At 47.9% G+C, this 23,666-nt stretch overlaps 1 protein-coding gene across 1 annotated transcript in view; it reads right to left on the reverse strand.

Moving 5' to 3' along the window:
- Positions 1–588: 588 nt before the first annotated feature.
- Positions 589–23,666, reverse strand: part of CASQ2 (calsequestrin 2) — a 29,425-nt gene continuing 6,347 nt past the window's right edge. Inside the window, exons 2-11 of the mRNA XM_005146658.4 lie at positions 16,922–17,006; positions 15,714–15,814; positions 13,602–13,713; positions 12,436–12,509; positions 11,859–11,989; positions 7,960–8,005; positions 5,598–5,652; positions 4,840–4,940; positions 4,446–4,520; positions 589–1,402 (exon numbers count right to left, since the gene is read on the reverse strand). Coding sequence (XP_005146715.3) covers positions 1,193–1,402; positions 4,446–4,520; positions 4,840–4,940; positions 5,598–5,652; positions 7,960–8,005; positions 11,859–11,989; positions 12,436–12,509; positions 13,602–13,713; positions 15,714–15,814; positions 16,922–17,006 — 990 coding nt within the window. The 3' untranslated portion in view covers positions 589–1,192. The remainder of the gene's footprint in view (positions 1,403–4,445; positions 4,521–4,839; positions 4,941–5,597; positions 5,653–7,959; positions 8,006–11,858; positions 11,990–12,435; positions 12,510–13,601; positions 13,714–15,713; positions 15,815–16,921; positions 17,007–23,666) is intronic.

The raw sequence follows: 23,666 nt of genomic DNA on the forward strand, positions 1-23,666 counted from the left end.
GCACTCACCAGGATGGAGGTGCTGACCCTCTGCTTGGAGAGTGACGCCCTTGACTATGAGCTCCTTCTCAGTCTGTAGTCAAAAGAGGCTGCTCATGGACTACCATGAGTCTCTAAGCAAGGAGTAACTGTGCAACTGTAAAAGCCAAACAGCTTTCACTGCTCATGGCCCAACGCATGTTATCCAGCATCTAATATGGTTGGATGGATGCGTTCCCTCCCAACATCTTGGTCATGGGAAAAGATGCTTTGTAGGCTATGGGTTGAAGTCAGCCAAAGCTGGAAGGTCTTGGGCAATAGGAGGGATTCAGGGTGGGCCCGCAAGAATATTTCCACTGGCACTATCTCATGTGCACCACCTTGAATCTGTCTGAGGTTCACCTGAAAGGGAAGGTAGGCCCAGCCCAGACCTGGATGCAGATGTTTGCAACTGGCCTGGAGTCTGCTTTGGTGTTTCTTCTGGGTTAAGGCCAATGACTTGGCTCATGAGGTTGATCTCAGACCTGGATCAGCCTTTCCAGCTATTCAGGAACTCACAAAAGTTGATGTCCCATATCAGACTACCTGCACTTACCCTAGCTTTGGGGAATATCCTGTCATTATGTGGAATCACTGAAAACTTAAATAGAATCTAAACCCCTTCTCCTTTCCCAAAGCTTTTTGCTGCTCTTAAGCTGTTAGTGAGCAGCTACAGACTCCTGCAGCAGAACCTGCAGGATTGAGTGGTCTTGGCAGAGTAAGCTGCAAAGGGTATTCATTGTGTTTAATAAAAGGACTAAACGTCACAGTGGCCTTCCCTGTGTCTTGAAGTGAGATTTGGTCTTTGGATGTTAAGTGCTGGGCCGATGAGCATGGAAAACACAACATGGCTTCCTGTGTTCCTCTGGCAGTGAGCAGGCAGGCACTTTTCTCTCACCCTGGGATGCTCAGGGCAGATTCCTATTGTCCTTTCTAAGGAGGCATGATTTGCAGCGGTGCTGGGTGCCTGCAGGGGCAGTCCTGGTGGCTCAGCACCACTGAGAATCAGGCTGGGGGGTCCCAGCAAGGGCAGAGGCAGGGGCAGGGGGAGCAGGGCAGGGGGCAAAGAAGAGCATCGGTGCTTGCTGATGCTCAAGCACAGGCCTTCCAATGGAGGGACCTGCCGAAAGGGGAGGGCTCTGGGCCCCCACAAGTCAAACTGCACAGAGTCACAGTTAATCATCATCATCATCATCGTCGTCATCGTCGTCATCATCATCGTCATCATCATCATCATCGTCATCATCATCGTCATCGTCATCATCATCATCATCGTCATCTTCAGTATTTATCTTCCCAGAAAGCACATCTTCTATCCAGTCCTCCAGCTCCTCTGCTGTGGGCAGGTCATCATCATCTCTGATGTCCATCCAGATGCTGTCAGCCTGCAGGAATAGGTAACAGGAGTTAGTCACCCTCAAAGACACAGGCAAGAGATTCATTGCTGCTGTGGATGCAGGGGTGGTGTTGACATTAGCTCCCTCTCTGCCACAGCCTGCAGGCAGGCTCAGCCATAGAGTCTCTCTGCCTACACCCTGGGATTACCACTTCCCCCTGAGGTGCTGTTGCTTCTGACTAGGGGCAGTGGGACTGGTCAATGCGTTCACGAGTGTGTGGTGCTGTTTGACCTGGGTTGGGTATGTGCCTGCTGCCTGTTCCTCTCCTGCAGCAAGAGCATTGTCCACCTGATGCAGTCTTCACCCTGTCTGGCCAGATGTGTGGACTCCAAGTCTACATAAAGAAGAGCATAAAAAGAACTATGCCAGCTCCCCCTGCATCACACCAGTTCACAGGACATCACAGCATTCCCCTCCTTCCTTCCTTCCAGAGCCCTTCTGGCACCTCTTCCTTTGAGCCTTTACACCCTGCTGTCAGCAACAACCCTTCTCCCCAGTCTCTATTACCATCCTCTTTGCCTCAGGATTTTGCTCTGGACTCTCCACATGTGATGGTGGTTCCTTCTCTTTGAAGAGCCTTTCATCACATCATCTCAACCATGCTCCAGCTGAAGAACAGTGAAAAACACAGATGCCCTGGAATGCAGGTGCCCCCTGCTCTTTCTCTCCAGTTCTCTGCATTACTTCCATAAACTGAGTAGAACAGACGGTGAGGGGGAATTCAACAAGAAGATGCTGTCTAAATTGTGGCTGCTACCCAGGGACAGGAAGCATAGCTTAAATGGTCTCTGAGGCCTGGAAATGCAAAGTTTTCTCTCTGCTTTGCTATAGGTTCCTTAGGTAAATGCCTGGGTAAGCCTCTTTCCCTTCACTGTCTCCCCTCCATAAGACAGGATCAGCGTCCTGTTTTGCAGAAGTGCTGTGAGGTAATCTCAGTCAGTGTTTGATGTCACAAAAGCAAGTGTTTTTCATGTATCATAAGACAAATACCTGCTTTTGGAAATGCATCCAGTGCAAATACACCCCCAATTTGCACTGGGTTCAAATTCATCCCCATCTGTGGTACTCAATTCTCTTCAGTTTATGGCTTGCTAGAAGGCCAGACCAATTTCTGTTCAAGGAAAGCTGTTTGTCCTTACAATATTTGTTTTCCTTCTAAACCACCAAAACTATAATAAAAGAGAGCCACAAAGAGGCATGCAGCTCTTGCTTCATACAAATGATCTTGTCCTCAACCTCAGGACTGTTCTTGAGGCAAAACCTGACACCTTTAACTAATGGGAACCAGAGTGGGCCCATTGCACCTCGAGAAGATGCTGTTCACATACATAGAGCAGCATGGTGCAGAGCACCATGGCCATAATCCTGAGCCAGTCCGACGTGACAGAGCAGCAGGGACTGCTGGGAGCTCTGGTGTTTGTATTGGCAGGTTCTTAGAGGAGTGATGGGGTCACAGGGGTTATGTCCACCTAAGCCAAGAGCAGTGTTTATTTTTACTCCGTTGTGTAAGCTCCACTTTGTACCTGTGTAACTTGGCTGCACGCGGTGATGTAACACTGAAATCATGAAGTGAGCTCAGTGTTTGGTTTAGATAGCACCCTCCAACCCAGAACTGTTCTTCAATCTCTCTCTTGAGGAACAGAAAATAGGCTTAAGAGGAATTAAAGAAAAAATGCAAATAATATAATCAGCCACCTGAAACACTGACTGTATCAAAGCTAATGCACGAGGTTTTACAGGCCTCTGAGTGACTGCTGGATAATATGGCATATGTTCCTGCCTAATACTGCTTTCTACAGAGTTCTCTTGCCACTGACAATCCTACTTTCATTAATTTCTTCAATGGAGCTGTGACATGACTTAAACTTGGACAGCTGCTGTAAACATAATGCAGGGAGATAGGGCGGACTAGTAATAAGAGGAAAAGACTGGAATGCGTGAGCTCTATCTCTGTCTTGTCTGTTAATTTCTCTCATGATCTTAGGTTTTAGATGTTATCTGGGCCCTTTTTGCCTTTTGTCTCTCCCTTCATAAATTTCTAACAAGCCTTCACCCATCGGGTCCTCACTCTCTGGCTGTACATCCACTTTCTGCATCACATCAGTGCTTCGCTTTCCCTACCATGTCCCCCCTCTTGCAGCATTTGCTGTAACAGGAGGCACAATCATACAGTACACCCTTGCTGCCCCTCTTTCCCTGGGAAGCTACAGGAGAGAGTGTACAGGAGCCAGGAACAGGGTTGCTGGTGAGGTCATGACCAGGACCCAGCCCCAACCCTTCTCTCTCCTAATGAAACATCAGTTTCCCATGCAGTTGAAACTTCAGACACGAAGTCAAGCACCGAATTACAACCACTTCAGCAGTGATTTATGCTTCCAGAGACACTCACACCCACACGGGTCCATTTAAAAAAGATTAAAACACACAGCACTTCACCATCAAAAATAAACCTAGGGAATAAGCCAGCTGGGCTGCAGGATGGCATGGAAACCATTCACTTCCATGGGGTGTGGGGCAGACATATCCCCTCTTCCCACCCAAACCCCTGCATGGCAGTGGCTGAGGAGGATGAATCCCACTATAGCCCCTTTGCTGCAGCAGGATCCCTCTGTTACCAGTTTATGTCATATTCTTATTAAAGCTGTGTATTTATTTAGGGGTTTTTTTCTTTTCAAACTATGCAGTCTCTCCCTGTCATCTGTTTGGGACCAGCTTTCCCTCCTACATTCAAGCTGTGCTGTTCTGCTTCTGCTGCAAAAACACCCTCCTTTTGCTCTCTTCTCCCCTAATCATGACTTGCTTTCCCCCCTACACATACACTTTTACTCCACAGACCCACCCAGGTTCAGTCAGACTGAAGCCCTGGAGCTCAACATCGGAGGTGTTATGGATGCTGCACATGGGAATGGTGAGGCCTTTACACTTCTTCCCTGGGGAAAAAAGTGCCACTGATTCCAGCAGACCCCAGATCCTGTCCTTTCTAGCACCCTCATCCTGGGATCACTGGATTTCCTGGTCACATGCTACTCACATCTGTGACGTTCACCACCCCGATCTGTGGCTTGAACAGGTCAACCTTGAAGGTCTTCTCCCAGTAGGTGATGAGCTGCAGGAATGAGAAACAAAGCTCAGACAAGGGTGTCTGGATTAACAAATGCCTGTTGCACTAATGCACCCGGGAGAGGCTGGACACAAACTTGAGCTGTCACACATGGCAAAGGAAAGTGCCGGTTCTGGAGATGTTCCCAGGACACCTCCTTCACTGGGGACAGACCTGAGCAAGCAGCTCTCAGGGATCATCCATTGCCCGGTTCTTCCCTATTCCAAATTCCCTGGGGAAATCCCTGTGCTCATGCATACACCACCACACCAACCCCCCCATCCATGAGTTAAAACAGGAAAGGCAAGGATCCCCTGCCACTCACCAGAGGGAAGTCGTCAGGGTCAATCCAGACAATGCTCAGGTCAGGATTATCGGTGTTGTCCCTGGCAACCTGCTTCAGGACTTCCAGGAACTCAAACCCATCTGAAATGATACATGAAGTGCTGCAGCTCTCTCCTCCAAACACCCAGGCACTTTTTGCTTTGGGGGATTTCAACTTCCCTCTCCCCTCTGTGCACAGATGGTTGTTCATAGAGCTCATTAAAACGCTGTCTCCCAACCCTTCCTTCTGATAATAAGGCTTTTAATGTTGAACATCCTCCCCGGCTATTGAATTTAGTTACACATGAATTAAGTCTCATAACCCTTCTGCAGAGTGGAACAATGCCACTGTTTGCTTGGGGTGAGGGAGCAATTGAGCCCCCAAGAGGTCAAAGCTTTTTGGCACACTGATGCACTGAGAAGCGCCGATGCTATGACCTTCCAGGAGCTGATACCCATGGGCTTCCACATGCCCATCACAAACCCAGCCACCAGGACTTCTCTGGAGCCACACAGCAAGATGAGAACAGAGTTAGGGACAAATCCTGGTGCTAAGGTGAAGGGGATGACTTTGCAGCCAGCCGTTCATTTATACCCAGAACTTGAATCCTGGCTAGCACACCCACTAGTGTAGAAACACAGAAGCATCCCAGCTCCCCATCCCAGCCTGGGCACTGGGCTCCACAATGCAAACAAAGCACAGGAACCTGCACTTCCTGAGTGATGGAGAGTGACACAAAGAGGAAAAAAGCCTCCTACCTGGGTCATCTTCTTCTGCAAAGGCCACGATGTGAATTCCCTCCATGTCATCCTCCTGGAAACAACATAACTATTACTGATGGGCCAGGGAGGGAGGACAGAGTCCAACAGAGAAGTAGTGGGCTGCCTTCAAGAGAACACGATGACTGCAAGACATTGAGGTGAGGCTGAGTTGTGGAGGTATTAGGTTCTAAAGCCTAACCTGAAGTATCTGTCACCACTCTCAACTCCCAAATGTGCTCCTTCAGGGCCAGCAAAGGAGGTTTCTTCACAATGTGAGAGCTGAGGGGCTCAGTTTGGCCCCTTTTGGGAGGTGAAGGTTCTCTGCTTTAGGTGAGGGTTTCCATGACCAGCAAGGGGAATTCAGGGCTCCAGTGTGTGGAGGTTCAGAAATAATGGCCTGGTGGACTGCTTTTCTCCATGAGACATGTAAGTAGTGAGTAATGATACTGGCAAAGGCCAATGGATCTGTAGGCTGGTTCATCATCTGCCTGCTATGAATGTCATCTCTGAATTATACCACAGATCAGCTTCGCCTTCTTCACCCGCTGCCAGTCCCAGTTTCCATTTCAATTGGTTTTAATGCAAGAAAAAGTTCCCATCTAAATGCTAATTCCTTTTCCCTTCTGAGCCCAGAGGTGACAAAGGCACCATCAAAACCTGAAAGGAAACCCCCCCAAAAAACCCTGAAAGATTAAGTGGAAAACATTATGTTTAAAAACAATAGTGGATGCTGGGCCTTTGTTGGTGTCTTCAGGGAATACGTTTTCATTGGGGCATTCTAGGCAGATCTACTTGGGATTCCGACCACTTGCAGCTGGAAAAATCTACACTGTTGTTTTATCTCCATTGTCAGACAGAAAAACATATATGTGTGATACATAATTATATATATAGCTATATAATGTAGCTGTATTCTGACTTCCAAGCCAGTAAGCAAAACAAGGGTAACTCCAGTGAAGGCATTGATGATGTTTTGAACTTGCAGTGAGATCAAAATCCAGCCCATTGTCTCCTGTAGGTACAAGCCCCTTGCTCATAGTAGAGACAAACTCTATATTCCCAGGCTGCTAGTAAAGCAAACATCCCACCACTGACAATTCCCACTTTCCCTAAGGTTCTGTATGAAAACAAAACCACTCCTTGTGAAAGCTGGGTCCCACTGCAGCCCCATGAAGAAACTTGGAGGGACCTCAGTGGATGTGGGAAGCCATCATCTATATATAATCTGTATTTCCAAACCAAATGAAAAGCCCTCATGCCCAAGTGACTCATAACTCCTGCTTCAGTGTTATTACCTCTCATCTTCTTGTGTTAAAGACTCCCAAGGTTTTTGTTGCTTTGGAATCCCTCAGCATTTCCTGTTCCACAGCCAAGCAATGAGGCAATTCAATGCTGTTATAAATGTGATGAGCTTTTTGGAGGAATGGTTGCATCTTACTTAGCATCTCTAAAGCACCTCTCCAGCTTTGCTTTTCAGCATTCAGCTGCCATTTGAAAGGCCCTGACTGGCTATGAACATCGTGTTCATCCACAGCAAAGGGAACATTTGTTATACATGATTTTTCTTTCATGTCTTTTTCACCCATCCACTGTTCCCCACCCTTGCAGACCAGGAGAGTCCTCTGTGTGTGATTGGTGCCAAATTGCTGCTTAGTTCTTCACAATCTCTCACTTGCAGCTTGCTCATACTATGAGAAGCACAATCAATACATAATTTGCTCTGTAATCTCTATAATTAACTGAACTGCCTGCCCTTTCTTGCATTTTGAGTTGTACAATTGCTCTGGTACAATTTCCATGAATCATCTGTTCAATGCAATCGCAGAATCATAGAATCAACTCACTTGGAAAAGGCCTTTAAGACCATCAAGTCCAACCGTTCCTCAGCACTGCCAAGGCTACCACCAACCCATGGCACTGAGGGCCTCGTCTACACGCTGTGTGAACACTTCCAGGGATGGTGACTGCAGCCCTGCCCTGGGCAGCCTGTTCCAATGGCTGATAACAGTAAGCAGGCCACTGAAACCATTCCACCACCAGCAATGACTCCCATTAGATGAGATGGATCATCCTTGGGAAGGACGTTCTCCATAGCTATGTCACAGCCATTAAAGCAGAAAAACTTGGCACACTTGGTTAGCTTTCCCTGTCCTACCTGTGGAGCAAACAGCACCCAGCTCAGATGTGAGACCTGGCCTTCACAGCCAATGCTTTCCCCTCTTCCCAGAGCAGGCAAAGCGGCTTTGCTCACAAGGAAAGAAAGATAATGTTGTGCCCAACCAGAGGCTGGAGCTCTTGGGCAGCAGTTTCTTGTTGGAAGCTATCAGAGGACACAAGGCTTCCCACCACACATGCTTACCCATGTCTCAAACATGTCCTCTGGGCGCAGCTTCCGCAAGGTGGCCCTGGAAGGAAGACAGAAACACTCTGTGAGGACACATCCAGCACCATCACACATGATGCTGATGGTGTCACGGAGAAGGTCACTGAGGCATGTTTGGTTGATGGCTGGAGTCAGTGTTGTCAGCCACTGCATCTTGAATGAAAGCAAAGGGGGCATGGTAGGTCAACTTATGCTTTTATTTATGATGGTAAAACCCTGCCCTTGGCCCCGCTAGAGTCACTGCAGCCGCTGTTTGTGCTTAGGAAGATGAGACCCTTCTCTGTGCTGGTATGTGCTGGTGAATTAGTCCCACACATGGCAGATTGTTCTGTCCATGCTGAGAGCACGAGTGGAACCATTCACTTTTGTCTTGCAGTCCCCAGGATATTCCTAATGAGTTTCCCTTTTCTTCTGGTTTTACCCCAGCATAATTCCACCACAAAAATCTTTCCAAACCCTTCTGAAGCAAAGAAGACAAAATAACCTCTGGGAAGAGTAGTTAGATCCTAATTGAATAGTAAATCTTTTCATACACATACATAGCAGGAAGCCTGTCAGAGAGCCTGCAGGCTGAGGGATGACTGGGGTGTTAAAGAGGCACCCAAGGAACACAAGGCTATAGCAGACAAGAACAAACAGTCCCCCACACCTCTGCTCACTGTACCATGAGGTATTCAGGCAGGTTCCCCACCAGAGCAGGCCTGTCTGGTTGACCAGCCCCAGAGCTGTTGCAAAGAGGAGTATTGATGAATGTGGTTGTGGAACAGATTGGAAAAGGGGGTAGCAGCACGTTGGCATCAGTGAGATGTGTAACCTCTAGCTTCAGTTTGCTTCACTACTAGGGCAATGGAAGCAAGGAGCATTGTTTTAGAGGTTCCTGAAGGATCTAAGGGGCCACAGGTCTGGAAGAGCAATGCCCTGATGGGCACAATGCCACCAGCAAAAGTAGAGTTAACAGACATTTGAAGGAATATGACACAGTAGCACTAGAGATGCATGTGGCCTTCAAGTCATGGCCATGGGTCTGCCAGAGTTGCCAGAGCAAGTCAATGAGTGGGTGAAGATCAATGCACTGAGCTGCCTTAAGAGGACCATTGGCCAAGGTCCCTTACTAAAGGCTCTCGGAAACTGAGCTGCAGTTAGATCAGAGGAGGGATCCTCCTGTGGATTAATGACATTGGAAGATGAAGGTTGAGATGAACGGTCAATTTTCAAGACAAAGAGAATTAAGATTCATAGCACAGCATATGATTTGGCATGATCATATGCATAACATCTTCTCACATAACCTGAAAAATATGTGAATAGGAATATAGCAGTGGTTGCTTATTGGATCCAATTCTTTGACAATCAACACAGGTCTAACTAGGAGGAGATACAGAGTTGAGAGGCTGCATAACAGATAGATATATAGCAAGCAATGCACTTGTAGAAAGACCAACCCTGATTATACAGGTGCAACAATGGGTTCTAAATGAGTTCTAATTAATTATTGTCTTCAGGAGAAGGGCCCAAGTGTCACAAATTGAGAAATCATCTGCTCCAAAGGTAAAAAGAGGGTTACAGGCAGTTGGGAAGTGATTGAGGAGTAAACCACGTCATGCCATTAAGCAGCTCTACTGTGTGTCTCCACAGTGAGTGCATATGTGGTTCTGGTCATCCCATCAGAGAAATGAACAACTGAAAAAGGGACATGGAAACCTGGCAGTGGTGAATGCAGGTATGGAATGACCTCTGTGTGTGGGAGGTTAAGTCGATAAGGATCCTTTATCTTATGAAAGAGGTGATTGAGGGTGGGTTTGGTGGGGGGAGAGTGGGCTAAAAAAATTGGGGTGGTAAAAACTGCAAATGCAAACCAGAGAATGGTCATTGGTCCTCACAACACAAGAGCTTGGAAGTGCTCAGTGAAGTTTTTAAGTAGCAAGTATAAACTGAATAAATAGAAGTGCTCTTTTGATAGAATGCATAATTCAATTGCCAAACTGGCTGCTTTCAGCACCAAAATAGAAAGGAGGTAAAAACGCCTCTAGAAACGGAAGAATAGTTACTAAGTAGGAGATCAGGGATACAGTTTTTGACCCAGCAAATCTTCTCATTGCTGATGGTCTGAAACTAGAGATTCTATCAGGTGAATGTATATTATGTACCTCTGCATGTACCTGGCTTTCAAGACACTTTCCCCACCCGTCCTCTGGGGGTGGCTCTTGGAGAAAGGAAACTCGGTCAGGAGGATTTGATCACACCCAAGTGTACCGGTTGCTATAGAGATACTCCAGATTTACTCTGGTTACTTCCCTGTGCTGTAGGAAGTGGCGTTTAAGTCAGTCAAGAGGGGGCAGAATTCAGCCCCCATGTTGCTATATCACAGTTACAGCAAACATGGTCGAGGGTGGGGTGGGCGCCTAACCCCAGCATTACTGCATGTGAAATAAGCATTAACCCAGAGACCTCTTGCTGCAGGCAGAGGAACTACCATGTAGTTGGTATTACTGCAGCCTATCTTATCCATTCTGTTCTGTCCTATCCCATTCTAGTCTAGTGTATTCTATTGTATTATATTGCATCCTATTGTATTCTCTGTGAGACTTAGCATTAACTGCTGTGAACATATCACTGTCAGCTCAGGGGTTCCCCCTGGCATGGCAGCACCTTGGTTGAAAGTTTGGGATTTCAGGTGTCTTATTTCATGAGTTACCTTTTAATTCCCTTCTGAGCCTTGGCACTTGCAAAATACATGGCCCATCCTCTCCTACCAACCACCCCATAGCATGTTGAAATATGTAAGACCTTGGGGGGGTTTCCGCTGCAGTTTTGTGCTGGTGGAGAGTTTGCCTTGTTGGGCATTTATCTGTGTTTGACATTTCCTGATGCTGCTGCTTGACAGAGCTTGAGAGAAAAAGATGGTAAGGACTGAAGTCAGGAAGTCCAGGAGATCAATAAAGTGACCTGCAAGTACAAGGGAGATAGAGGACCCCTTCATATATCAGAAAGAGCAGAGATCTGTTTCCAAGTCTGGTGACTTGGGAATTCCAGAGATGATCTTTTTGTCTCTAAACCCTCAGTGTGTGAACACAAACCTTCAGCTCAGCCTGATTTTAGGGTCCCCCAACTGTATTGATGGTCCTGCTTTCCTTATCTGGTCTCTTGAAGGTCTGAAATGCAGTTGTAGGAGCAGCAAATCGCTCTGTGACTACCTTGTGCTGCATTTCTAAGGGTCTAAAAATACCTCATGGATAATTGTGCCCTTATATTCAACCCTGTGCTTTTACAAAGGATCAGCCTTTCCAGTCACTTGTAGACTGAGTCCCTAAGCAACTGTGCAATAAACCTGGTTGCAAAAAGCATAGAGCATCCATAGCTCCTGCTGAGCTGATCAAACACTGTAGGTGCTCAGCACTGTTGCCGCATGAGGCCCAACACTGACTTAACAGCAGTGGCTTCCTCTCCACGCCTGAGGTCAGCAGGAGCCTCTTAGTCAATCCTGGTTCCTCCAAGCTTGACCTGAGCTTGGAGCCTGCCTACAGACATATCTGGCATGAGGAGAGGGATATATGATACACCTATTAGTGATGGAACAGACCTAAATTAAAAGCATGGGCAAGTAGGGCAAGGTTTCCACTCTGTGGTGCCTGCAAGCCTCCCTGCTCTTTGAGGGAGGAGGAGGGAAGCTCTCTTGTCACAGCCCCATGGCAGTGGACTCTGCAGCACAGATACTTGCACCTCAGAGAGTGGGAAAAGATCAGCCAAAAATCTCAAATCTGGGTCAGCAAATCATGAAAAGGTGATTGTCATCCTAAATTTCCATGAGAGCGATGCTCTACAGGGGCAAGCCTGTGACGGTTTCCATGGCCAGGAGTGTCCTGCATGCTACATACCTTTTGTGCTCCTTCACAAATTCAACCAGCTCCTCTTCTGAGTAAGGCTTATCAGGGATGTGAACAGGCTCATCCATAAATGGTTCATAGAAGTCCACCTCGTTCATCTTCAGACCTAGCTTCTTGGCAACCTGTTGCAGTGCAGATGGTCAGAAGTGAGTGAGCCTGATGTGCCTCTTTGCTTACCCACAGTCTCTCCTGGTCAAGGTGCTTGCTCTGTCTCAGACCATCCACTCTCAGTGATGGTCAGCAGAATATGAATGAATCTTTCCTTGGTTATAAAACTATGGAAGCTCTCTACACTCCTGGCCTCAAGCACTGAGGCAGAGCAAGGCCAGAGTCAAGCTCTCACAAACTTAAAGGGACTGGTTTCCAAACCCAGGTCAGGACCTGCCTTCATGCTGCAGAAATGGCCTTTTATCTTGCCACAGGGACAAATCCAAATGTGGACACCATAAATCACAGCAACACTGAAAATGAGAAGCTGAAACCTGATATTAAACCTGGGAACAACCTGAGCTACTGGGGATCAGGTGGTGGAGCCTGTGAGCTCCCATGGAGGTCCATGGATGCTTACCCCTTTGTCAAAGGTGGCAAAGAACTTGACGTAGGGCTGGAAGTGTTCAGCAGCTTCTTCAAATGCTTTGTAATCTGGAAGGAGAAAAGGGGAATGAAGGAAAGATTTCATTGGCAGCTGATCAGCACAGAAGGCATCAGGGAAGGACAAATATAAACTATTGCAAAATACATCAGATGATGGCACTGAGCTTCTCCCACCCTTCCAGGGTTTACATGGTGACTGTCACCAAGGTATGCTTTGGCTGCTGCAGGAAGAGGGAGCAGGAAAGAGGCATGTTTTTATTGTTACTGGTATCAGGCCCTCAGCTGGGGTCAGGAAGGATGCTCTCAGCCCAGCAGGAGCTCTTTACAACAGGTATTTTCCACCTTTATCCAAAATACTTATTACTGCCCTGCAGCCCATCTTGAGTGCAGAAGAAAGCTGAAGGGAGAGACAGAAGGGCTGCTGTGGGGCAGCAGACCTCATGATATGTTGCTTGTTCAGGTAGAAATACCTGTCTTCTTGCTAAAGGCAGGACTTGTTGGTACTGCCTGGAGAGCAAGGGGAGCACTCGGGGCTGGCAGCGGAGACCACTGGGACTTGTCAGTGGGAGTCTCTGGTGAGGGTTTCTCTAGACTGGTGAAAGATGGTGGTTTGAGTTGCATGTCTCTCAGGACATGGGAGCAGCCTCTTCTCAGCCTTGGGGTTCAGTGAGGAGAAATGGGTCAGTGCCTCAGCTGGGCTAACCTAAGATGTCCTGCTTACTGCTGCTGTATGTTTGCCAAATGAGTATTTACTGTGTGTCCCTCTCTTTTCCTTTTCTTCCTTCCTTCTTTCGTTGACCTTTTGGGCTCACTGCTCCTAAGAGGGGGAGCTTTGCTTCTTTTAGGCCTTCACCCAGTGTAACTGTAACCTCATCTCACGCCGAGTACGGTAGGCTTGCTCTACTTCAGGAGCCCCTGGATTATCACCTCCTTCTTTTGCCAACAAATACTTTGCAGGAGGGTCATCACTGCTGCTGTAAGAATAGGCTTATACACTGCAAGAGCAGAGATTTGCCTGCAGCTCTACCTCATCCTGCCATATACCCCCAACACCCTTAGTGTTCATGCAGAAGAACTGATGTCCAGGCCCCAGAGCCCCCAGTCAGGCTCCAAGCCCCACAAGGAGCATATTCCTCTTACGTTCAGAGTCTTCTCCTTTGAAGTAGCCAATGAGTTTGATTTCCTCATCGATTCGGTCAAAGGCCTGAAGCTCCAGCTTGCTGTTTATGACCTCCACAGGGTCTTCTAGCACCTGCCATGACAAATGCATTTGATAGCATTATGATCTGCAACACCAGCCTATGCCTGACAGGGTATGAAACTAGCAACCTAAGCAGGGAGAAGGAGGTCACCCAGTTTCTCAACTGCTGGAAACATTAGTTAGTGCTCTCTGCCTTAATGTGAGAAGAGAGGTGCAGGTCACCTTCAGAGCAGCCATTAATTGGTTCACTGCATAGGTTGAAGCATCAAGAGGGAATCTGGGAGATGTCTGAGTAACCCAAATTGATGGTGAGGGACCTGCTGTGATGAAAGACAAAGGATAGCAATTGCAGCTGGCTTTAGTGAGGCTGAGAAGAAGGGAGAGCAGGTGGAAGAGGCTGGTATGGGAGCTGTGAGCTTGCGTATATTTGTTTTCAAGTGTCATTTGCTGGAAGAGGTCATTGCAAAGGGCTTGCTTTTGGAAAACATTAAACCCAGCACACCAAAGGGTGGCCGAGCAGTGTTTTGGAGCAGTGGAAAGTCTGGACATGATTTTTCCTGGCTGATCTTCCTATGCAGAATGGCTTAAATGCATGCTTTGGCTCTAGGCACATCACAGTTGATGAGGAAGCTGGAAGACCTATCTGTCGTTTCAGCATGTGGTTGATCCAGACTTTGTTTCTATTTTCTTCATGAGCCACTGCTGGTGAAATGATTCAGTCTGGTTATTTTGCCCAGCAATACTGGTGTAAATCAGCTGTGGTTCCACCAGCAAAACCAAAGTGCAGGCAGGCCACTCACTATACAGCCTGCAGCAGAGCAGGGAATCTCTGGGTTTGTTTTCCTCTGAGACCAGGCTGTCCCAGCACCACAGACATGTTTGTTTTTACTTCCCTGCTTTGCTGGGTATTTTCCCTATTGAGTGGAAAACACACAAACAGAAATCCTTGCTCTCTTCCTTTGTTCACAGAATGTGGCTTTTCAGCAGCACACCGCAAAGCACAGCAAACAAAACCTCACCAAATGCCTTATGCCAAACTCCTTGTGATGACCATAGAATCACAGAATCATAGAATGGTTTGGGGTGGAAGGGACCTTAAAGTTTATCCAGTTCCAACCGTCTGCCATGGACACTTCCACTAGACCAGGTTGCTCATAAAGGGAACTTCAACTCAAAGGAAAGCCAAGCCACTGAAAAATGTTTCCACTGCAAATCAAAGACCATGTTTTGGGGCTGTTGCCTTTGCTAGGAATAAAATTTTAATAGAATTGCATCATGCTGGTGAGGGAGTCAGCATCTCTTTTGCACTTAGGCATAAAGGTGAATAAATGATTGTGTCCATGCACAAAACGACCCAAGAGCACTCCATCCCTGGCAGTGCTCAAGGCCAGGTTGAATGGAGTCTTGGGTTACATGGTTTAATGTGTGGTGTCCCTGCCCATGGCAGGGGGATTGGAACTAGATGATCTTAAGGTCCTTTCCAACCCTAACTGTTCTATAATTAAGTGCTAGGGCCTTGATCTTCTCTGACTCATGGCAGTGCAATTTGGGAAGCTCACTGAAGAGGCACTAGTATACTGCTCTGCATGCGGTAATTTGTCTAGAAAGGGGCGAATAGTTTGCAGCATATACAGTTTCAATGAATTGAGCTCTTTTTAGATGTTCTTAGAATGCAACTTCCTGGGTATGTTTTTTATCAACTAAAAGAAACAAGTGTGAGATTTTGCAAATAGCAAAGTGTTTTCAGGCCAGCTTGTTGAGGTGGGTGACGACCAGTCACTTACGTGGGATTGCTGCTTGATTTTAGTCAAATACACCATAAATAGAAAAGAAAGCAGAGCATCTTTAAGATATAAGTGGTTGGTAGCACATAGAGTTCCCAGCTTTCCTTGGAACTCATGGTCAGATAAGTATTTGGGAAGCTGGCAAGTGTCATCTCTACCAAACAAACAGGGATGGAATTTCAAATGAAGATAAAGCCATGGTTTTTAGCAAGGTAAGTATTTGCAAGGGCTTCTGAGAGAGGCTTTATCTCTCTTATCTGTGCTTACATCCAAGAGGAATTCCACCAAGACATCTGTGGCCAGTTCCCCATCAAATTCAATCAACCGCTCTTCCTTAAAGACATAGAGACTTCCCTCTTCAACCAAGCCTGAAAGAAAGAGACAGGAAACATAATGTGGTTAACTCATCCCTAAAAGCATTTCTATTATAGAGCATCTTGCTTGCTATTCCAGCAGCATCTCCTGGGAACATGCAATTGCCAGTTTGCAGTGTCGGTCCAGTTAGAACCGATTTGAGCAGTCTCCTGACTGATGTTTAATGGCACAAGGGACAGACCTCAGCCAGAACTTGCCATGGCTTCCTCCCAAATGTGGAATGTTGTTCTGGTCACAGTTTGGCCTCAGTTGGAAAAGTTCTGTACCAGGACCTTGGTTTTGCTTGGCTATCTATCTTGCAGTAAATAATACTGGGCTCTGACATCCCAAATCTTAACTTCTTACTCGATGGAAAATGGATTGTGATGCGGATTGTGCTCTCTGCCTGGAGACTATGTGAATATGAACAGTGACCTGAAAGCCAAAGCGAGTTCCAAACTCTCAGAGGATTAGCTAGCCTTGGTAAAAGGATTAGAAACCTATGACAGTGATGCCATAGAGGGCAGGCTGGCAGGTATGACTAGTATATAACTGGACTGAGGGCTGGATGCCACAGCATCTCGATGGAGGCTCCAAAATCAACAACATTGAGCCCCTGCAGTGCATGATGGCAGGGTACCATGGGCCAAGGTAGTTAATAGCTTGTCCCTTCTTAGAGAGGGAGAAGCTCTCCCCTTTAGTTGAGCTTCCACCAGCACACAGAGCCTTTAATTTAAGAAAGAAAATTACTTTGCCATCAGGTGGTGATATTTGGGGGCCTATCTGATTTCCCCATGGGTTTTGGTTCTACACTGCTGTGTCAGACCTGTCCCTCTGTAGGAAGAGCATGGAGTTACTCCATGGCACCTATTTAAAACATTGGCTCAGCAAGTGGTGAGCTTCCTCCTTGTTGCCAGTATGGCATGAACTGGCTTTCCTTTTCACTTCTATTTTGGTTTTGTTTTGGTTTTGGCACTCTCAGCTGGTCAGTGTGTAATTGCCACCCTCACCTTCCCCATCCTGGTGACAGGGATTTGGCTGCCTTTTATTGGGCTGGCTGCTGGGCATCACTCGCACACTTCTCTCCAAGCTATTTGAGAGATACCAGACATGGGACTCACCTAACTTCTTGGCAAGTTTGGCATCCTTCTTGGAGTCAACCATCCCGAAGCCAATGCTCTTGGGCTCCAGGACCTGGGCCGCCAGCTGTGGGAGGAACCAGAGATCCCCACCTTAGCAGCATTAATACCACAGGGTAGCTAAAGGGCATTGTGCACTGCTAGCATGGTACAACAGGCACAAGTGACCCATATTTTGCTTTCAGACAGTGTTAATGGGTGGGATGCATCACATGCTGCCTCCCTGCTGAGATAACACTGACCAGAGGTCAAAAGGGTTGGGTTTCTTCCCACTGTGTTGTAGTACTGAGTTTGCTGGCCATAGCACATGCTGGTAACTGCTGTTGGACACTCTGGCATCAGGAGAGGGCTCCCAACCAAAACAGGGGCACCAAAGCAGTGGATATGGCTAGGAAAAAGACTTGTGCCACTGACACAAAGCAAAAGCAATCTCCTCCATTGTGTATTTGTGGCCTCATGAAGTGGAATGTGACGTGGGCACCGTTGACATTTTAACTCTGGAAGTGTTTGGTGCCAGGCAGTAGTGGCTTCAACTGGATGGGACTCAGGGCACAGCAGTATCACTTTTGCTTCAATACATATGATGGGGTGGCCAAAGCAGGCACCCAACAAAATAAAGCAGAGGGGCTCATAGCTTTACAAAAGTAATTGTTTTCCCTTATGAAATGCATTAAGTTGTGTCTCCTGTCCAGGCTTCAGCAACCCCCAGTTCCTGGTCCACTCTTTTCCCTAAAGAAATCAGTAATCCCATCCATGCTTGTATTTGCCTTCTTGCAGCTCTGGGAAATGGCTGCCCCCTGTTCCCACCATTTTTGCTGAAGGGACCTCTAGAACGTATCAAGTTCCTGCCTGTTTTGTGAAAATAGATATGTGAGGAAAGGAGAGCTGCTCTGCAAATGCCCCATGGTGGGAGTGGCCATGGCTGAGACCTTGTAAATTCCAGATGGACTCCATAAAGAGGAAATGACCTTGGGAAATGAGACCCTTACTCACCAGATGATTGACTTAGCCCCACTGCAAGCATGCCAGAGACCCAACGAGGCTGTAATGATGCTCTGAGATCACCAAGCAGCTGTAAGATCCTCCTCCTTCTCCCCTTTCCTCTCTCCTCCATGAATACCTCTGATGCTGATGGTCTTCTTGCTGTCCTCCCTCCCAACCCTGCTGGATGTGATGAGATCAATAGGGATGAGGGGTTGGGGGCTTCCAGGACAGGAATGTTCCTATTAGGGCACAGCTGCCTGTGCTCAGTGGTGGGAGTCTGAAGTGGGGACATAAGAGAAGCCATGGCCAGGGAGATGGCAGGCTGACTTATGAGGAACACCCTCCCCCAGGACCTGTTTTGGCATCCTCCCCCAGCCTCAAAGCCAGTCTGAATGTCACCCAGCACTGCTGCCCCCATGGCCCCTTGGCTCCCCTGCTATAAATAGCTTCCCCCTGTGCTTGGGAGCTGTGAGAGTGAGCAGTGATTAAAGGCATCAGGGAGCAAAAGTGATGGGGCAGCCCCATTGCCTGCACACTGGGGTTTTGTGGAGCCAGCATGATGTCTGCATCTCTTCGGCATCCCTGAAATCCCGAGGATCAGGGCTCAGGGACTTTGCTTGGGTGAAGAAGAGTGATGATGAACTTGGTTGTCTTCTTTCTTCCACCAAATAAGCATCCCCAGGTCTGTTCTGAAGCCCTGCAGGAGGACATACTCTCTGTCAAGCATCACAGCATCACTGCAACCTTGATCCCTGTGTGGCTGCCTGGCCAGTCCTGAGGGAAACATACCACTGTGTGTAGCACCACGCTCATGTTATGCAGGCAATAGGTGGTCTTGCTGCTTTTTCCTTGCTCTCAGCCAGTGTTTTGAAATAAAGGAGAGGCTGCACACTCAGGCCTTGTCTTTACAATGGATACAATGTGAACTGCTCCATGTTTGTGCATCTGTTGATAAGGCATCTAAGCACTGCCCTGACTGATCTAGCATCTCATCTCTTAGCTCAAACCACAGCCATCAATCTGATGATCACCTGGAACCCTATAACACAAGGAGAGATGAACACTTCTTGTGAGCACCCTAGACACCTGCAAGCAGGAAAAGCTGTTTTCTGTTCCCCATTATGGGGGTTTGCCTTTACTGGACAAGAGGATGAAGCCTGTAGGATCATCATCTTTTGGGGGCACTGTCAGCATGTCTCTGCATGTTGTCAGTTGCGTAAACCAGCAAGAGGTTCCTCGGAGTCAACACTTGAGCCTCTGTCTGCACTGTGACCAGAGGTAACACACAAGAAAGCCCAAGGGAAGAAGACTGTTAATTCATATCCAGCCCAGCCCACACTTGATCTAGCTACTTCCTTACTTCCTTACAGCTGTGTTAGCCTTTGCCAGACAGCATCAGGGCAATTTAAGCCCGACAGTTCTTGACTCTGTCACACAGGAGGTGATTGGGGTTTCTAGGGGCTGTTTGAAGCAGCTCAGAAATGTGAGAAAAGCTGAAGCACCTGCTACAGACAAGAGCATGGGCATGGATGTTTGCAGGAGAGGAGGCATTGATCAGCAGTGATGTGTATCAGCATGAGCTCTTGGGACGGGAGTGGGTACAGCTGGGAGCTGTGAGCATGGGAGCCTGTTAGGAGAGAGTAAACATGTCAAGAGAGCTTGTCTGATGGGGTGAGACTCTTGTGTGAGACTCTCTTTGTGTGGGACTCTGGGTGTGTGAACTTCACTGGGGCTCAGGAAAGGTCACAGTGATGCTGGAGGTGTGCCTGTTGGTGTCTTTTGGAGGTGTGTGTACTGTGGGTATGAGCACCTGGAGATGTTCCTCTGGAGAGGCTTACCCTGAGAGAAGGTGTGCTGCAGTGTGTATATGTAGGAGAGAGCATGTACAGCACTCTTCTGTATACACAGTGTGTACACTGTAGGGATGGAGCTAAGCACACAGCCTGCCTCCTTCCCTGGGACTTTGATGCTATGTGTATTAGTGAGGGGAGCAGTACAGCCTGTGCCCATCCACAGAGCACTGGGGTCTTGCACCAGGGAAATTTTCAAGTAACATCAAACTCTGAGGAGCTCTTTCCACTGTGGCAGCAGAGACCTTTGCAAGTGTGTCAGTGCCCATGGGGGCATTTTCAAGTGCAAGTTATGCAGGGGTTGGATCTTGCGCCTTTGCTTTCTACTGCAGCAGGTGAGTCTCACCAGTGTGTAGGTGAGGATGTATTCCCACACGTAAACTTGAACCCCATAAGGCAGTGAAATAGAAAGGATGCCAAAGGCATGTCAGCTTGGCTGGTTGTCCCTTGCTCATTACAGTATCAAGCATTTCTATATCCCCTTACAGTATATTCTGATTCCATAATGCTAGTGGGATTTAAATGCAGATAATGTTTCTAATCTTGACAATCCTCTTGGCTCAGGACCTTGGGACAGAGGCAGCTGTAATGTAAGAACACATCCCATCCTCCTCCCCCTTCTCCCTCTCCCTTTAAATTCATACCACTTGAAGTCTTGGCCAGCCAGAGCTCTTGCTTTTGTGTAAGCCTCTATAGCAAGTAATTTAGTTTCAACAGCTGCCTGGGGAGAAACTGCAACAGAACCTAACTGATCCTGCAGTCCCTGGGATATAGCAGGGGCTTTGGGCAAGCAGAGTGGGCTGAGAGTGTGAGCAAAGATTCCAGCAGCACTCCTCCATTCTCCCTCTTCCCTCAGATAACATCCATACTTAAATTGGTCCCTGGGATGTGTTGAGAGGTGCCAGCACAAAGTGAAGCTTGGGTAGCACCAAGAAAGCATGTACCGCCTCATCTTGGATGGTGCCAAAGGTCAGAGGCAATCTGAATAACGGGGATGGAAAGAAACAACTTCCTGCCAGAACATCTCAGCTTCACACCTCCTGTACCAGTCTAAACCTAGATGTGGTGCTGGGAAGCTTTCAGGAGACTTAAGTCCTACAGGATCATTCTGAAATGCTTGGTTACAGAGCAGCAGGGCTGCCTGACCACGCTCCTATTCCAGCTTCAGGCTACACGGATTGCACCAAACCTTACATTTGGTGTCAGTTCTGCTGCTAAATGGCAGACAAAATCCAGCAGAGACGGTTGCAAATAGGGGCAGAAGGGGTGTGGGTCTCAGTAGTGTCAATTTTCATCATGGAGTGACTCTATGGACTTCTGGCCTGGATTTTCTTCCCACTTCCCACTAGAAGCACCTGCTTGCAGCTCCCACTGACAGGAAAGCTCATCACTGGGTGGCAGGGAAATGGGGACATTAAGGTATGTGTGAGAGCCACCATGAGTAAAATACTCTTAAGCATTGGAGCGCTCTGTTTCCCTAACTGGCAGCAGTGGAAGAACAGAAATCAAGCAAATGCAGAGGAGAGCAAAAGGGGATGATGAGGGAATGTCCCTCAGGCAACCTACACTTCTCTGTTGTTTCTCTCTTGCTTTCTTTAAAGCTGCACTTTGTCAGGTCAGAACCTGGTTGATGCAATAATGATGATTTTATATCCCAAAATGTTACGGGTTTATTTTCAGGAGGCAATGGCAAAAACCTAGGGTATTTTCCCCAAAGCTTTGTATCCATATGCAGGATTCATGCCTTCGTGCTATGCTGTTCAAGCTGATGGGCAGTTTGTTGGAGAGCAGAGGGGGTTATCTCTCCTTCCTGATGCTGTGCTGTCTCCTCTAGCATCCCCTTGCATACTTCACTAATAACATTTCAGGTTCTTGCTGGTGAATTATGGGTCATGAAGCATTATGGTGATCAAAGCATGCAGAAGCCTGCTGAGCCACTAGAGAAGCCACCCTGCTGGCAGCAGGGACCAGAGCAGAGCTCATTGCTTCCACCTTCCTGCCTTTTTCCACCACCTGAGCTGCGCCTAGAGGCTGTTTACTGCTCAACCTGCCCTCCCAGCACTAAAAGGCAAGTCCCCAAACATGGAACACATAAAGGTCACTCTAAAGGTGGTCACTAAAGGTGGCTTTCACAGGTAATGCTCCAAGAACGCCGCCCGGGAGCTTTAATTGCTGCGCAGCCGCTCAGCCCTGTCAGATGCACCCTGTGCTTTTTGGCTGCCTCTCTGAAGGGTTTGCATAGTTAGGGCTGTATTTTTATCTGCACCGGGCATCCCTAATTTTAGCAAGCCGTAAGCTAACACACAGCCTCCCCTTCCATGCTAACCTGCACCACTGAGCACCCATGGGTGCTGGGGCCACCTGCCACTGCTCCTGGCCAGTCCTTGCTGGAACTGCATCACAGCTGCTTTGCCAGCTCAGCTGGGCAGCTTGTGCACTGAAGACAGCCTGCAGTATACGTGTGTGCATACACTGTGGGGTTTGGGATAGTGACAGGGGGCCACCCCTTGCTAAGCTTGCCCCAGAAGGGAGCCCACAGGTCTGTCCTTGACAAAGTTGAGGCCATCTCTGTCTTATTATTTCTCTGGTCTCAGAGAGGCTGGTTTGAAACTGGAGGCTGGATGCTGCCATGGATGCAGGGCACATGCTGGTTCCTTTCAGTCCATGGTGGAGGAGGGAAGCATGCTTGCTATTCAGCCTATTCACCTCCGCACATCTTTGTAATTCCTACACCTCCAGCTCCCAGGAACAAGCAGGATTTCTTCAGTTTCTGACCTAGTGGGTGTGAGCCCGTGCCTTTGAAACCCTGAGGAGTCCAGGATGCTGAGAGCCAGGACCCCCCATCCTGCATCCCCAAAGGATCAGTGAGGAGATTCCCTGAGGTAATGGAGCTGGTCCTTGAGACAAGAAAGGACCTTTGTCCAAGGAGTGAGAAGAGAGAAATAAGAATGGAGGGAAGCTTTAAAAAGACACAGCAGCTTTTGCACAGGGTCCAAGATATCAGAGGTGTGTCTCCTGCCAGGGCCGGACAGGGTTCCCAGAAAGAGGACACATCATGTACGGCAGCTGGCCTTCACCAGAGCTGTGTCAGAGAACACGCAGGAATGAGCACCATCAGCACTGCTTAGAAGGGAGCACGGGCCGTGCTGGGGCACATCCTGCTCTGTGGCCACCCTGGGAATTGAGTTATTCCCTGTTGCTGCTTGCTCTATTTCCTCAGGCAAGGCTTTTTCTCATGTATGTAGGTAAATCCCAATGTGCAAAGGATAAAAAAACCCACAAACATGGACCTTCTTTCCTAAGCTGTGGATTCCTTGCCTGTTATTTAGGAACAGAAGCTGAAAAAGAACATCTGGTCATCAAACCCAGGACCATGTCATTCAATCTCTGTCACAAACTGGTCAATGTCCATTTTAAATTCATTGGACTGTTCTCCCCTTGATGTCTTCCACCTCTGGTGATAAGGGACTTGCTAGTTTCCAGACTTGTTTTATTCATAGCCAGTTTGTCCTTAGGCTTTGTGCTTAAATAGCTCTTCACCCTCTTGGGTGTTTAAAGAGAATTATCCTCTCCCCTTTCCATTCTCCCCCACAAATGAAGCTCGGTCATGAAGTAAGGGCAGCCACAGGCTTTGTTTAGTGTGGTTTTAGATAAAGGGCACTGGCAGACTGAGCTCTGGAGTAAGGCCATGGTTGGTGAGTTCAGCATGGGCCACTGTATCCATCTGCTTCCTAGAGCAGCAGCTGCCCCAGGCTCCTGGGAAATGTCAAGGTCCGGGGTGGAGAAGATGAAATGCTAACTACAAACACCACACGCGTCCACTGAACAGATGAATGTGAGCTCCAGCTTGGCCTTTTGAGGTTCCCCACTTAGTTATACAAGAGTGAGACCCT

Source organism: Melopsittacus undulatus, chromosome 2 (assembly GCF_012275295.1).
Source record: "Melopsittacus undulatus isolate bMelUnd1 chromosome 2, bMelUnd1.mat.Z, whole genome shotgun sequence".
NCBI lineage: Eukaryota > Metazoa > Chordata > Aves > Psittaciformes > Psittaculidae > Melopsittacus > Melopsittacus undulatus.